Consider the following 17,486-nt stretch of genomic DNA (forward strand, 5'->3'; position numbering starts at 1 on the left):
CAATGGAAACATCCTTCGACGGCAGGGAGAATCAGCCTCCATCTATCCTCCTCAGTTTCTCAAGATAGCACTGCACATTATCTAAGTGTGCCCTGACTGGCTAACAGTTCTTGCAAAGATGGCTGCTCACAGCCATCTCTATTCAGAATCAATCTACCACCATGTGAAAGAGGTTCTTTGCTCCATGCTAGATACCGAGATGACCAGAACAGCCTGGCATAGTTTTAGACTTCTGTGGTGAAACGGGGCCTTTCCTCCCACTGGTAGACCCCGCTTTGCCTACCCCTCCCTTTTTGCCTCTGGCCAGGCACCTGAAGGGGCTGTCTCCCTTTCCTGTCTCCGGGTAGTTGCTGCCACCCCTGTCCCTGTATGGGGTCCTGGTTAGGTGGGACAACCTCCAGTCCTAACCTCCCTCCTCTGCTAGTGGGCCCAAGCGGTTGGGGGACTATGTGGAACAGAAGAGCTTTCTTCATAAATTCCAAAACTCATTTATTTAACTTCTCACTATACACAGGCAAATATACAGTGAACGGAAGGAATAATAAAACAGAAACAGAAACCACTACTCTATCTCCCTCATGCCCCAATTAGATGTTGTGTAGGGCAGGCACGATCCTTTGATACCTGGGGTTACACTAGATCTACCTCTCCCCTCAGAGCCATCTCTCCCTCCACTCCCCAGCCACCAACTGTCAACTTCCAACTCCCCTCCACCAACTGACTCGCTCTCCCTCCAATCACATTCTATTCCAGAACTGGCCCCTCCCCTCTGCAGCCCATAGAAAGTTAACTCCCCAAAGCAAAAGGGCGTTTCTCCACAACTTCCTTTACTAAGTCTGTGAGTATAAGCAACACGCCTGGAAGCTACATCCAAGATGCAAGTTAACAAGCCTTTTAATGTCTAGCTAGATAGCTTCAGCCCGCATAGACAAGTGTTATTATTTTCTCTGCCTATTGCTTGTGCTTCGATAGAGTGGTTCCTGCCCTGCGTACACTCTTCTTAATCTGAATTACTTAATAAAGCAAAATATATTTTATTTCTGGTGTCAAGAGTTACTGACTGAATGTATGCCTGTATTCTCAGAAATGAACCCAGAGGCCGAAGGGTCTCAAAGTAAAGACCGGACCCTCATAAGGCTGCTAGGAGTTTCAAGTGGCTGTCGGTTCAGCACTTGGGAAAGGTAGCAGGACCTCTCTAGACAAATTGTAAACCACCTCTGCTCCTCTCTTGCCTTGAAAAACTGTATGGGGTCATCCTAAGTCAACTGTGACTTGACAACACTTTGCACACACATAATACTGTTTTTATTTGTTTTGAAAGACTTGTTCTAGTGTTGAGGATTTGTTGTTGTTTTTTATGAACTTGTTGTATTTGGATTTACTTTGTGGACCACCTCAAACAAGTCTTAAAATCGGCAGTGTATACATTCTCAAAATTAGTTGCCCTGTTTACCTGAAAGAAATACCAAGCCCTCAGCGCCCGAAGTGCAAGCAGAAACAAGAGAGGGACATCTTAAATTCACATACAAGTTATAGCTATGTTCAGTAATAAAAAAAAATGTGTATAAAGTTTTCTTTAGGGGATTGTGTCACATTCAGAGTCATCTTATTGGGTAAATAGTACCAGGGGATTAATAAAGAGACTATCCCTGATAGGGCTTCATAGAACCAATGCTATGCTTGCTCTATTTCTATGCCTTCTTCATTTAAAAAAAATGCCACAATTCTAACAACACTTTCCTTTTCGATTTTCAGTATTCTGGTGAGGTCCCAGAAAACCGAGTGGAAGTCGTGGTCGCTAATTTAACGGTGATGGACAGAGATCAGCCACATTCGCCCAACTGGAATGCTGTTTACCGGATTATCAGTGGAGACCCTTCTGGACATTTCACCATCAGGACCGATCCTGTTACCAATGAAGGCTTGGTTACGGTTGTGAGGGTACGTTCTTATTCCTACAACTCATCCCATTTGGGGCTCTAACTGACAAGGTCTGGGAAGAATTGACTCCATAGAAGAGTCTGCCAAGCCAAATTAACTAATCAAAGATCCAAAAATTAATCATGTCTGACTTCATTTATTGGGATCCTCCCCTAGTTTGGTTGAAAATATATCACCTTAACCTAGTCCACTATTAGCCACAGATCCCAATAACATGAGGATGCTGGTTTTCACAGTATTTTTTTTAAAAAAAATAATCTGCCATTCCTTATTCCTGCAAAGATTGGTTTGAAGCTGTGTGTGCTAGGCCTTGAGAAATATCAAAACTCAGAAAGGAAACAAAGTGGGTGTTGTTAGTCAAGGTTGAGAAGGAGACTGGACAGAGAGGCAGTATAGTGGGTGGTTAGAATATTGAACCAAGGCAAGGAAAACTTGCGTTCAAATGCTGACTTCCCTATGAAATTCATTTGATGACTTTAGCGAGACTCTCTCTCTCTCTCTCTCTCTCTCCCCCCTCCCAAAGGGTTGTTGTGAGGATAAAATAAAGTTGCTTTTTAGAGGAATGGAAGGATAAAAATTGATAGATGGGATACATTATTTTAATATATGCAGATGTGATTAACTGCAGACCAGCTTTTTGTGGCATAGAATTTGGTGACTAATAGTGCAAAACATGCAACGTTCCTCCGTTAGCCCAGAGTAGCTCATTAAAATCGTAGAGAACCAGCATGGTATAATGGTTAACATTGGATTTGGATTCAGGAAATCTCAAATACCTACTTTGCCATTGAAGCTCGCTGGGTGACCTTGGGCCAGTCATATTTTCCCATCCTAACCTCCCATGCAGGTTTTTTGTGAGGATAAAATGAGAGAAGGAGGAAGGATGTGATAATGCTGTACTAGAGAGGTAGCTATTAGATGCTGAATTTTCATTCTCCAACCATTATTTGATGCAGCATATATAGAGCTCTATGTATTCTTCCTACCCTGTCTACTCCATTTTACAGATCTGAGAGAAAACATCTTCTTGGCACATCTGGCTCAAACCATGGCAGTCGAGGAAGCTGCCTGGGCTACAGAATTCCAGTGGTTCTATGCTTCTCTTTGCTCGAGAGCTGAGGATGGGCAGTGCTAGGCAGTCGTGCCTTTCATTTTCTTGCCTCTGCCCCACATTCAGTCAGTCAGGCACATCATTCTCTCATTCAGCCACAGGGCCAAGCTACAAGTGACGAATGACACTTGAACGGCAAGTGTATTTCTCTCTGTTCACTTGCCCTCCACTCAATCCACTTGCCGTTCAAGTGTCATTCGTCACTTGTAGCTTGGCCCTCAGTCTCCCATTTACAGTATGGGGATAATAATACTAAGCTAACAGGATTTTTTAAGATATCCATCATTTATCATCCACCTTTCTTATGGAGATGCAAAGAGGATTATAGAATTTTTAAAAAACACAGTAAAGACCAGAACAATATATACAAAAAATAATGCAAGGAAATTAAATTTAAGAACAATCATAGAATCAGAGAATCGTAGGGTTGGAAGGAATCTCCAGGGTCATCTAGTGTACCCCCCTGCACACTGCAGGAAATTCACAACTACCTCCCCCCCACATACACCCCCAGTGACCCCGGCTCCATGTCCAGAAGATGGTAAAAAAAAGATGGCTTCCTGACCCTGAAGTAGCAATCGGCATTACCCTGGGTACATAAGAAGGGGCCATGAAGGGCCAATGAAATAAAAAATATTATCATAAACAGGACTTCACAATTAGGTAACTATGAAATTAGGAAAATGCAGAGAGCAAAGTATGAAGGTATGTGAAGCCTCTTTGCTGCCCCAAAGCACTATATAAATGTTAAGTATTATTACACTCACAGCCCTATTTTGCACATTATAGATAAATTTGGTCTATTTCCTTCAGAACAGGGGAAAGGGGCTGTGTTTGGAAAATGGAATTCAATGTAATTGGAGTGGAATTCAAACAATGCAACATCGCGCAAGAAAACGCGATATTTCGCGTTTTCTGCGCGACGACGTGCGACGGCGCGCAACGTTTCGCGAGGCGGGGGGCCGTCTGGAATCGGCCCAGGGTGTGTGCAAACCTGGGGGCCCTGCTTCCAAATATCATTATTTAAGCCCAGACCTGATGTCATGGGGCAAGCGTTGCAGCCACCGATCCACATCTCTTCTCAGTAAAAGGGGGGTTTGATGCAGGACAGGACCCAAGTGCACCTCCAAAGGATCTCAAAGAAGAGATATTTTCAGCCTGAGAGTCTGGAAAGATACTCCCAGCCAGAGTCCATGATATTTAGCAAGATGCATCAATAGTCCAACACAGATTAAAGTAGCTTCACCAGCAGGCAGGCAGGCAGGCAGGCAGGCAGGCAGGCAGGCAGGCAGGCAGGCAGGCAGGCAGGCAGGCAGGCAGGCAGGCAGGCAGGCAGGCAGGCAGGCAGGCAGGCAGGCAGGCAGGCAGGCAGGCAGGCAGACAGACAGACAGACAGACAGACAGACAGACAGACAGACAGACAGACAGACAGACAGACAGACAGACAGACAGATAGATAGATAGATAGATAGATAGATAGATAGATAGATAGATAGATAGATAGATAGATAGATAGATAGATAGATAGATAGATAGATATGCTGAAAGCAGACACAGGCAAAGTTGCGACTAGATATGGGCACGATCCGCATTACGATCCAAAAAAACCCACGATAATGGTGATCGCATGATCGTAACTCAGCGGATTGTGATCGGCCATGGCCAACGATCCAGCGATCGGGAGGGGGCTGGATCATGCTCGGATCGGGAAGCCAGACACTCAGGTGCCAGTAATCTATTCCCTGGGGAACGGAGCCAGGGGAATGCCTGAGCTGTGTTTCCCCTCCTTCTGTCGCCCTGGAAACCCGAATGGAAGCCCAGCTTTCCTTGATCAGCAGGGCTTCCTTCCAACCACAGAGCAGCAAAGCAGTCACCAGTTGGGAGAAGACACCCAGGGGAGGGAGGGGGAAGGGGGTGTTCTGTAGCCATGGGCACTCCAATCTCATCCCTGCAAACCCTGATAGGCAGCTCTGACGGCCAAACACAGACAGCCAAATACAAACACAGATGCCGACGGCATCACCCACTGTTCTTTTCTCGCCAGCATGCTCCTTTTTGGCCTGGCGGGTGGGCACATGGGGGGTGCCGCCGGTGAGTGGCCAGACCCCCTGCCCCCTGAGGGGAGGCGGCTCGTCACCATCTCCCCGTGCCCGCTGTGCCCGGTGGCGTCCGCCAACACCCACCTTCCCACATAGCTGGGAATAGCAGCGCACCCCGCTTTGGCCTCCACGATCCACGGATTGGGAACGGGAGATGATCGGTGTGGATTGTTTAGTTGGGATCGTCACCGGCGCCGATCCACGATCAGCTGGATCGGCAATTTTTTGGGGATCGTGCCCATCTCTAATTGTGACTCTGTGTGAGGAGAGAACTAGCTTGAAATTCCTACTAAAGAATGCCACTGGGTGATATTAGATGGATCACTCTCAGCTTACTGCCTCAGAGGACTGTTGTAGGAACCCTCCCGCTGCCACCATCTCTCCCTGCTCTTGCCCATTCTCACAGCAGGGAAAAATGGGAGGGAGATGGCATCATGGACATGCCAACAGTCACTTTCAGTATCTAGTCCATGATGTCTAGGAATTTTCCCCCTTAGCCCCCTAAAGTATGATGTCCAACCCATTCACTGACTTTTCCAGATACTTGCACAAAGCAATGGTCGGCCATTGACCTTTGTCTTCTCATGAAACCTGCATTGACACAGAGGTGCCAAACTGTGCCCCAGCCGTGGCACATAGCAGCGAACAGCCACTGAAGCCCAGACACCTTCCCCCCTTTCCCCTCATGTACCTTTTCTATACTGAACCACATTATAGCACTGCAGCCCAACTCATCAGGGAAGGAGCAAAGTGCCCTTTGTAGGACTGTAAAGTGGGAAGAACTTGAAACTTTGCTCTACCATTTTGAAGGCAGAGCTTAGCACTCTCTCCCTCCCCTGGCTACAGGGGACCTACAGCTGCCCTGCAGTCTCCCCTTTACTTCAGAGAAAATGATAGTTACATTTTTCCCGAATATAGGGAAGAAAAGAATGAGAGCCAGAGTAGTTTCGACACCGACTGAATATTCCCTTTTATAGCAAGGCTCTCCTGCTGTCTATGTAGGGAAAAATCCCCTGTGGAAGAAGCCAATACTCCCATTTTCCCTCTGTGAATGCTGCCTAGAAAATTTGCAGATTCACAGGTTGGTGGCATCTTCACAAGTATTATTATAGGCAGACGAAGAACACAACTGCATCCATCCGACTTCAAGCAGATCAGTTAGAGATAAGATTCCTACAGCTGTTTTCCACCATCTATCAAGGCAAGAAAGAATGTATGAATAGCTCGCTCCGATCAGAAAGAACTTGCTCAGTATGTCCCACGATATTTTTTTTTCCTGGTTTTTGTGTTGCTGAGAACAAAGCGTTTTCAATCTTTTGAAAAATGTGACCTTCCCGGAACCGCAAAAATAATTCGATATACTACAATGCAGTGCTAGGGTTGAAAGAGCAGCCTAGTGAAAGAGTGACTCAAAGGGGGAAAACAGTCCCTGGTAACTAACTAACTACCAGGATACCTAATGTGCCCACACTTAAAGAAGGACAAAAAATGTCATCAAAATGGAGGGAGAAAAGGGTTGCCAGAATCCAGTACCCAATCCTGTATCTGGACTGCCTAATTTGCATACTGTGCAACTAGTTTGCTAATTAATTGATTCCTCATGTAGTAAATTAGTGGTTCTAACCTAAAGAATCCTAAATGTTTTACAAAGAAGATAGCAGAATTTTGTCCTTCCTGAAGTCCCAACATTTGCAACTCATTTCTAATCTGAAAGGGAGTTGTCTATTAAATACATTTCACTCTCGGGATGCCAGCTCTGGGTTGGGAAATACCCGGAGAGTTGGGGGTGGAGCCTGGGGAGGACAAGTTTGGGGGAGGGGCTGGAGCTCAGCAAGTTATAATTAGAGATGGGCACGAACAGCAATATGGAAAAAAAGCCACGAACAGCCCCATCTGCTGTTTGCGAACAAGCTGTTCGTGAGGCCCCATTCTAAACGAACAGGTGGGCGTTGCAAGTCTCGTCCATTGCTGTTCGTCAAGCCAGACAGTCTGGCACCTGCAATCAATTCCCTTGGCAACTCAAGCAGGGATTGTCTGAGTTTTGTCTGAACTGCTGTTGCCCTGGAAATCCCAATCTAAACTCAATTTAGCTTGATAGGCAGGTCTTCCTTCCAAGTGTGGCACTCCAAATTTGTTACAAGAGAGCAAAGACCAGGGGAGGGGGGGCAGCTCTGGCTAGTCTTTGCAGAGAGTAGAGAGGGAGAGACAGCTGCTGTTGGCATTTTGATAGAGTGCATTGGAGCTTGAATTTTCTTTGTGTGTGGTGGGATATGGATCTACCCCTTCAAGTTCCAGTGCTGCTGCTAGGCTCTGGGGCCAAGCTACTATTTACTATTGGTACCTTTCCTGCTGGCTGCTCAGGTAACGTGTCTGGGAGTGGTGCGGTAGGGACCTACCCCTTCAAGTTCCAGGGCTGCTGGAACTTGCTCTGGGGCCAAGCTATTATTTATTACTGGTACCGTTCCTGGTGCCTGCTCAGGTCAGGTTTCTGGGAGTGGTGCAGAAGGGATCTTGACCAAACTTGGATGATGGCTGGAGGAGAGCCTGCTGGCCCCCACGAACATCCAACCATAAACATTGTTTGTGAACAGGGTCATGTTTGTGGTTGTTCGTGAGTCCCTGTGCATGGATGGCAATGAACAACGAACATCATGTTCGGGTTTTTTTTTTCTGTTCGTGCCCGTCTCTAGTTATAATGCCACAGAGTCCATCATCCAAAGCAACCATTTTTTCCAGGGGAACTAATTTTTGTCATCATCTGTCCAGGCCCCAGTTTAGACTAACATCAAAATTAATTTTGGACCATTTTGCTGTAGCGCTCGAGGTGCACGAAATTGTTCATCAGGCGGGCCTGTTTTCTTATACTGAAAGCAATTGTTCCAATGAAAGTTCTCTCTTCTGCTTGTCTGCACAATTTCTTGGAAATAAGCCCACTTTTTTCAGTGATCTTACTTCCAAATCAGTGTGCATAGGATTGCATAGGATTGCAGCCATTCAGTTTAACTAGATGAGACCCTGGGATAACAGCCTCCCATTGCTTTCAAAAATACAAATAACAGTGGACAAAGGCTCAGTCCAGACTGGAGCTGTGCACTGGAAGGGTTAAGGTAGTATAACTTGTACCCCACATGACTGCACAAAATAAATTAACCCCATCTCATTTTTTTCCATCATTTTCCCTTCCCAGGCTAATAACACAAAGTGATGGGATTTGATTTCTGGGGGGGGGGGTGCAGAACTAAGAGAACTCCCCTCTCCTGCCTCCCCCGCCCCCATCTGAATCAAGACCCTATGTTGCTCTTATTTCTATTGGAAAGATCTGATCATGAATATTCTAGAGTCTCATCTGTTAACGCCTAGTTTGCTAATCTTATGCTGGACCGACGTAGAGGCATACCTGGTGAGGAATTCTGTGTAGGTCTAAAGCCTGCATACATATAAGGAGTTAAGAATTGTTCTGCCTTATCCTATTTTGTTCTTCTCTAATGGTGATTGACAGCCTCAGGTTAACAGCAAAAAAAACCTCCTCCAGTTTGAAGGCAGTGTTGTTTTTCTAACCCCAACAAAAGAATTTAACTTGTTTTTCTGCATCAACAGCTGAAACAGAAATTCCAGCCCTCGTCAAAAATTCTCTTTCAAAAGCTAACCATTTACTTCTCGTCTAGCAAAAGTTGTAATGTCATGAGAACAGCTTTAAGGCAACATCAAAGATAAAACAAAGGAGGGCATGGGGAGGGGAAGGAGTTTGTGTGTGTGTGTGTGTGTTTGTGTGTCCCTTTACACAAGGACATCCACATAATGAGCTATCCTTTATTCAACCGCTCCTGCCAAAGAGCGGGACAGATTTTTTGAGACAGAAGCTCTTACCAGGCTTGACTTCCCCTAGTCTGGGTAACCACAGGCAATAACAATGCAAAGAACCACATGGAAAATCGGATCATGTCACCTCAGACACAAAGCTTGAAATTACATTGAACGTCTCCTGTAGATAACCTTACCTGATCCTTTCGTACAGCCCACGTTTGGCAGGCTTGTCAAACTGGATGACTTCTCAGCAGGGGAAACGGAAAGAAAATGCCTCTGATTAAAAGCAATCCTCAGCAGAGAGGAAGATTGTCCCTCTTTACACACACGCACACATACACTTGCATGCACAATGATTTCTCCAACTAGGAAGGATTTTGTTTGCGGTTGCTACAAAGAAGTGGAGGCCTGTAATTGTAAGCTGATCAAGCATTTAATTAATAATCGTGCTCAGCATTTACTTTGCACTTTTAATGTTCAAAGCATTTTATTGGTGCTATTTACTAATTTACATCCCACTTTTCTTCCACGGAACTCAAAGTGATGTACATAAAAAATTCATGAAGATAGTTTCAGGTGGGTAGCCATGTTGGTCTGTAGTAGAAGAGCAAGATTCGGATCCAGTAGCACTTTAAAGACCAACTGGATTTCCCTGGTATGAGCTTTTGAGAGGGAGCTCTGAGCCTCTGACTCTCAAAAACTCATACCATGGAAATCTAGTTGGTCTTTAAGGGGGTACTAGATAAACATTCCAGGAGGTCTCCATCTGAGGCACTGCCGAGACTCAGACTGCTTTCTCACACTTTGGATAATGCATTTTTGATGCACTTTAATGGTGGTTTGCAAGTGTATCACTAAATCCAGTTGCAAGGTATCGCTAAATGCATCAAAAGTGTACTATCCAACGTATATAAAATCCGCCCTAGAGACCTACTTAGAGAGGTGGCTTACATGCTTTCAGAACATACTCCTGGATCTCACGGTATTTGCAATGATCCAGTAAGGTAGGCCAGTCTTATTGATGCCCACGTTGCGGGTAGAAAACTGAGGCTGAGAAAAATTGATTTGTCAAAGTCCACCTACCGTTTCTGAAATGGGAATAGCAGGATTTGAGTCCAGTGGCAGCTTAAAGGCCAACAAGGTTTTCAGAGTGGAAGCTGTCAAGAGCCAGAGCTCTCTTCTTCACTCTGAAAATCTTGTTGATCTCTAAGGTGCCACTGGGCTCAAAACCTGCTGTTCTACTGCATAGCGACATAGCTACCTACCTAAACTATGAAACGGGAATGTTACGGCTTTCATTTTTTTCTTTTGGCCTCATTAGTTCCCAGCCAACTGTCTTAAAAAAGAGGTTTGGGACATATTTTTTTCATTAATATAAAAAGCTGCATATAACAAGTAACATCGTTATGATGGCAATCTGTCCCTTTTCTCTGGGCCAAGCTACACGTGACGAATGACACTTGAACAGCAAGTGTATTTCTCCCTGTTCACTTGCCCTCCACTCAATCCACTTGCCGTTCAAGTGTCATTCGTCATGTGTAGCTTGGCCCTCTGTCAACAAACTGGAAAGGCAATGGCCACACCGGTGGGCAGAAGAAGAAACAACCAAGTGCAAGGCGGAAGAGTTTATTAAGGATTTTTGATTCCTGTGCATTTCACCTTGAGCTTCTTCCGGAGATTTATTATAAAATGACATGAGAACAAAATATGTCAATTAAAACAATAATTGAAACTGAAAACATTAAGATATAATATAAGAAAACCCATTGGAGCATGTAGAGAAATTTCGTTTTAACTTTTGCTTTGGTTGTTTCTTCTTCTGCCTTTTCTCTGTCACACATAAGGAAGTCTATTTCATTGTGGCCTTCCTCTGAGGAGCTTGTGGAGGAGGCACATAATTTGCCTACCCACATTGTAACCTCACAACAGCCCTGTGAGGTTGGTTAGGCAGAGAGAGAGTGGCTCGTTCAAGACCAACTAGGGAGCTTCAAAACAGAATGGAAGTTTGAATACAAGGTTTCTCCACTTCTTCGTTTTTCTTCTAACCATTATACCACACTGACTCTGCCCGACCACAGTGCCTCTTCTCAGGCCTGGTCTGTGCAAGGAGCACAATGTAGGGTTGCCAGTCTCCAGATAGGGCCTGGAGATCTCCTAGAATTACATTTAATTTCCAAACAACAGAGATCAGTTCCCCTGGGGAAAATGGCTACTTTGGAGGGTGGACTGTATGGCATTATACCATGCTGAGGTCTCTCCTCTCCTCAAACCTTGCCCTCCCCAGGCTTCATCCCCATTTCACAAACCTGGAGCTGGCAATCCTAGCACAATGCAATGTTCTGAGCTGACATAATGAACAGTTTGGTGTAGTGGATAAGAGTATGGGACTCTAATCTGGAGAGCCAGGTTTGATTCCCCACTCCTCCTCTTGAAGCGAGCTGGGCGACCTTGGGTCAGCTTCTCAGAGCTCTCTCAGCCCCACACACCTCATAGGGTGATTGTCATGAGGATAATAATAGTACGCTTTGTGAACTGCTCTGAGTGGGCATTAAGTTGTCCTGAAGGGTGGTATATAAATCAAATGGCTTCATCATCATCATCATCATCATCATCATCATCATCATCATCATCATCATCATTATTAGGGATGTGCGCTTCGGGTTTCCGATTCAGATAAAACACCCGAATCGGACCTGATTTATAAATATTCGGGATTCTGAATCGGCATCAGCGTGCTTCCCCAAAGCATTTGGGTTGCTTCGGGAAGCTTCGGAGCCAGTTTAAAGGGCCCTTTCCCTGCCATTTTCCACTCACTGCCCCTTTGAGTGGCAGCAGGCAACAGGAGCTCAAGGTAGCAGCCCTACTGAGCTTCTGAGGTCTTTGTGGGAAGAACCAAGAACCCCAACTTTCCCCATATGTTCCTACATTTGAAAGGGGTGTTTAACAAAGGCATTTTAATCCAAGAACTTTTCAGAAGCTTTGTGGTCTCTTCACTAAAACATGTTCTCAGCATAAGCACCTCTGCCATCCGAGCTCATGCGCCAGGAGGCACACATGATGTACAATTTCAATTTTGTTTTTCATCTCTGCAAAAGCGATTTCCTTGGTGGCACCAGATCCTTATCTCCCTCGCAAGCCTTGTAAATGGAGGTGGGGAGTGGAAGGAAAGACTTGCTTCCCATTCAATGGAGGCTGAGCTGAATCTCCAAATGCAGCAACAGATATCCTGTGGCAGCTGGCTCTCTAAAAATGTTATTACGAACTCTGCATGGATTATAGATATGAATTTGAAATAAAGACATTCTCCATTATTGGGTGTATGTCTCCTGACATAATGACAAGAGGATAGCTTGTTCCCTATAGTTAAAGATGCCTTGAGAACAAAAAAGATACATTATTAAAAATACCCTCAGACACAGCCTGATTTATCTGTATTATGTACTCTAGTGATTTCCCTTGTAAAAAGAGGTAACAGGCATCCCACAATTCCAAGCCACCAGAAAGAGCATGTCTAAACTCTTGCAGGCATGGTGAAATAATCTGCAATAAATGTGGCAGTACATCTGCACCACAAATAGGAGAAAATATGGTTGGCTTATAAATCAATAGCCGGTACAGAGCCGTAATTCTTGGGAGCTGCTCCACAGAACAAGATGGTAGACTGAAGCAGTAACAATCCAGGCATTTCCATGTCAGACAACAAGTGGGAGGGGTCATGGTTCTGAATGCTCTTCCATGGTTTAAAAAGAAAAGCCTCCATCTAGAGAGGCAGTGTGGGGTAGTGGTTAGAGTGTTCAACTAAGATTTGGGTTCAAATCCTCACTTCGAAGATCATACACGTTAGTCTAGCCATGCTGGGTTTGACACAGATGTTTTAACTCTTCATCCTCCATTCAGTTCTGCTATCCAAAATTGGCTCACCTACTTTGGTACTAGCATCTTAACAGTAATACATGTTTTAAAGGACTTTTTTTTAAGTGTAAGAGACAGACTGACTTATTTGGTTAGAAAACATATATGCCACTCCTCCAGAAAACTGCTTAAGGCATCTTGCAAAGTAAAACTTGGTCAAATCCAGGGCTTTTTTTCTGGGAAAAGAGGTGGTGGAACTCAGTGGTGGAACTCAGGACTGCACAATGACATCACTTTGGGTCAGCTGGAACAAGGGGGGAGTTTTTAAAAGTTTAAATCACCCTTGGTGAAAATGGTCACATGGCCGGTGGCCCCACCCCCCTGATCTCCAGACAGAGGGGAGTTTAGATCACCCTCCTTGCCACATGGCACAGAGGGCAATCTAAACTCCCCTCTGTCTGGAGATCAGGGGGGCGGGGCCACTGGCCATGTGACCATTTTCACGAGGTGCCAGAACAACGTTCCACTGTGTTCTAGCTGAAAAAAAGCCCTGATCAAATCATAATACAGCATAAAAATCTTGGAAAACTAACAAACTCTTCAAAACCCAACATCAAAAATAGCATGAAATGAGCCTCATAATACTGTTCTCTGCTAAGAAACAGACTGTAAAAACAGTTTTAACAGATTTTAATGTTAAAAGATTGAGTAAATCCAAGAAATCTTCTGGCTTGGTGCGAGGCAAGCCTCAAGGGAGAAGGCATTCCACAGGCAAGGGGACACCACTGAGAAAGCCCTGTCTGTGGTCACCACTAGGCTTGGCTAGTCATGGGTGGGGGAATTACTGGGTTGCAGGGAACTCACTAGCAATGTGAGGACATTGACATGATGACATGTCACCTGTGCACCTATAAGTGATATCAACACATCACCAGGGTATGTCATGGACTAGCATTTGGGCAAAACTCTATGGTTTAAGCATAGAGTTTTGTCTAAATCCTAATGATGTGCTGATGCTACTTCTGAGTGCATGGGAGTGAGGTCATCATGTCAGGGCACTGCTGGCGTTTCCCTCCATTTGTCCTCTCCTGCCCCAACTGGGAGGATACGCTAACCCATCATAGCCCTCATGGTAGTTACCAACTGGGAGGATGTCAAACCTAGTTATCACCTGCCTCACCTTTACAGGCAGGGGCACAAAGAGCAAGTCTTGTGCGGAGGCTATCAATGGGAGAGGAGGCTGAACATTACAGGAGGAAGCAATCCTTCTCTCCAAGTTAATGAATTACTGCGGTCAAGCGAGGGGCCTCCGTGAACTAAAGCTATCTGCCCAAAAGCATGGTGGGGAACGTATATGCTGAACCAAGGCGCCCAGTCCCCTAAGCACTGCGCATGCTGCCGCACATCCCCCTTAACGCTGAGAGAGCAGTTTCCCCTCAAGGCTAAAATATGCTTAGTGCTCCAGCAGGGATCTCACTATGAAATTTCCATCTTGCATTCAATGTCTGTAATCCAACCATTTCAGCAAATTCTGTTTTGATAACTCAATTCAAGGCGCTTGTTGTTGCTTTAAGTTATTTCCCCCCGATGATATTTTACTTGCAGTAAGCTATTCTTTCTTCATTGCCTTCTAGCCATGTTGCTTTTTTCTCGAGTATGTGACAGATCTGCCCCATTCTGGCCTCTTGAGATGTGAACTAATAAATATCCGAGAGAGAGTACTTAGTCTTTACAGGTCTGTTCAAATGTGACACCGCCAAGTTTTTATTAAGCCATATATTCATAGCAACTGACCTTGTTCTCTGTGGAGCACTTTTGTCCCATTTCTTGAGAGGCGGGATCAGGAGAAGGAGGAGGTTTACACTAGGGTTGCCAGGTAGTGCCAGGTAACCTGCTGAAGGGCTGTGAGCAGGGATATGGGAGGCCCACGATACCAGCTGTGGTGTCTTGTCACTTCTGCTTTTTTTTAAAAAAGCAAGCGATATAAGTAGCTCTAGAAATTGCCAGAAATTCTATGGTAAAAATCATAAAGTTTCTGAAAATTCCTAGAGCTACTCAATAGGGATGGGAGTGGGGGACCCACCATCAGGGGAATGGGACCCCTGGTTTACACAGACTCATTTACCTTTCTGACTCCAGGCAGCGAGGGGTTGATTTCTGTTGCAGCTACTTTCGAAGTAACGGTTCCAACCAAGCTGTGGTGGCATACAACAACTTACTGATCCCCAAAAAGGGATATTTATCTCCAACCACATCAAAATATGCATCCAGGTAGTTCGTTAATATCGAGATGAGCTGTTCTCTGCAACCATGTACCTTGTTCACAAGTTACAGTGAAGGCACGTACAATCTGTATACAGAGTACATTTCGGGTTGTCAACCCATAGGCTGGTTGTCCTGGAGGACTCCAACATTCATGCTAAGAGTGTCTTGTCAAGAGGAGCTCAGGATTTCATGTCCTCCATGGCCACCAGGTAATAACTGATCCAGCACATTGTATAGCATACCCTCTTGATCTGGTGTTTTGTTCTGGTCAGGAGGAATGTGATCTGAGGGTGGAGGAATTCATGATGATTCCTTTGTCATGGACAAGTCACTGTTTGCTTGGGTTTAGACTTACAAGGATACTAAGTCTTTGCAGAGTGGGAGATCTATTAAATTGATCCTCCCCTGGAACAAGATGGCTCCTGATGGCCTTCAGAAGGCTTCTGGGGATTTTCCTGTTGATATGGTTGGCCGTTTTGTCAATGCCCAGGTTGACTTCCGGAATGAGGAAAAGAACCAGGCGGTTGATACGATCACTCCCAGGTACCTCTCTCTAGAGTTATAGCCCAAGTGGCCCCTTGGTTTACTGAGGGGCTGTAGGCAAGGAAAAGTCAAGGGAGATGGCTAGAGTGACAGTGAAGGAATACAGGACAAACTGGATAAGTCAGAGGCAAAACCTAATTTTAAAGCATATTCTATGGCAGTGATGACAGCAAAGGAACAAAACTTTTTTCCCACCATTCCGTCCGCACTGTATAGACTGGATGGTCAGAGGCCTGATGGGATTTGAGATCTGGCCTTCAGGAGAAGGTGGACTGCTCAGTGGCGCACTGTGACCATTTTGTTCAGCATTTTGCTGACAAAAACCTATCTGTTCCAATTTGGACTCTACATTAGCAGTGACAGGGCCAGATGGTGCCAGGATGCCCACTTCTCCTGCAGTTTGGGATACTTTTCCATTTATTCAGTTGGAGGATGTGGACAGGCTCCTTGGAGGTTTGAGGCCTACCACCTGCTTGTATGACCCTTGCCCTTCCTGGCTACTTAAATCTAAGGGGGGGAGGGTAGCTGACTGAGTCTGAGAAGAGTTCATCCCTTTTTGAGAGAGGAGGTGGTTGCCCCAGCTTTGAAACAGGCTGTGGTAGGGTTGCCAGGTCCCCTTACTCACCTTCACGCCATCCTGGGAATCCTCCTTGCGCGCGCACCCCTCCATGCCCGCGTGATGACACCATATCCGGGAAGTGACATAGTTGTGTAGGTGTGGAGGCACGCACACTTCACAGTGGGCCAATTTGAGCCCCAAATGGGCCTAATTCAGCCCATTTGGAGTCCAAATCAGCCCGCTGCGAAATGCAGGAGCACTCTTGGGGAAGTGCGATGATGTCACTCCCGTGAAGTAGTGTCGTCATGCCGCCCTGGGAGCACGCCCAGGAGGCCTGTTCTCGAGCCTCCCCATCCCAGCCAGCTGAGTGGTAGTGGAGGGTGGAAGTGGGGATTCCCTGCCCCCATCTGGGGATCTGGGATCCCTAGGCTGTGGTGTGTCCCCTTCTAAAGAAGCCTACCTGGACCCAGAAGACCTCAGTAGCTGTCAATCAGTCTCAACTGTTCTATTCTTGAACAAGGTAATGTATACAGGATTTACATACATTCACTGGAACTTATAAACAGGGGTGTGTGGTTAGGCTTCTTCACCCACAGAAGCCTGCATGACAGATGATGCTGAGAGATGTGATTAGTTCTTCTAAGAATTTGTGCTAAATACAGCAGTATGAGAGACCCCTGTGCAAGGGCTGACCCTTTCCCTCCCCTGTGCTAATTTCCAGATCTCAAGCAGCCCCTCAAATGTTCTGTTTGCTCCACTGGGGTGGGATTTCTAGGCAGCCATTTTCACATGGATCTCCTAGGTAGGGATAGGGGCATTTAAGATTGCCCTGAAAGTATGAAACAATTTTTTTTTCATGGATATGTACTCAGAATGACGGTGGAGCAGATGTTGCAAAAGAAAATACAGTTTCAAAATGTGTAAATAATACAGCTTCGGAAATATGTGTCTAAATGAATCCTAGGAAGAGAGTTCACAGAGGAAGGCGTATTAATCAAGCATGACCGAGGAATGGCAAAATATTTAAATAAGAATGGAAGGGACCAGAGATGGGTGAGGCAGGCATCTTAGAATTCAAGCTCTGTGCACTCATGTTAGATCGCCACTAAGTCTTGGTCTTCTCTAATGAGAAATTCCTTCATAATAGGGATATGAATTAATCAAGCATTTGGTTCCAGAATTTTACAATTCTGTTCTCCCACCAGCTAAGGCAACGCTTTTGTGTTTCTCTTGTGTGGAATAGTTTGGCATGAAAGAAATTTTTTCTAGATCGGAAGTGAGGGAGAGTAGGGTTGCCAACTCCAAGTTGGGA

General features: G+C 45.4%; 1 protein-coding gene across 1 annotated transcript in view; it reads left to right on the forward strand.

The window, feature by feature from the left end:
• Positions 1-17,486, forward strand: part of CDH4 (cadherin 4) — a 466,474-nt gene that overhangs the window by 398,609 nt on the left and 50,379 nt on the right. The window contains exon 8 of the mRNA XM_054980461.1: positions 1,756-1,941. Coding sequence (XP_054836436.1) covers positions 1,756-1,941 — 186 coding nt within the window. The remainder of the gene's footprint in view (positions 1-1,755; positions 1,942-17,486) is intronic.

Source organism: Eublepharis macularius, chromosome 5 (genome assembly GCF_028583425.1).
Source record: "Eublepharis macularius isolate TG4126 chromosome 5, MPM_Emac_v1.0, whole genome shotgun sequence".
In the NCBI taxonomy this organism is placed as follows: domain Eukaryota; kingdom Metazoa; phylum Chordata; class Lepidosauria; order Squamata; family Eublepharidae; genus Eublepharis; species Eublepharis macularius.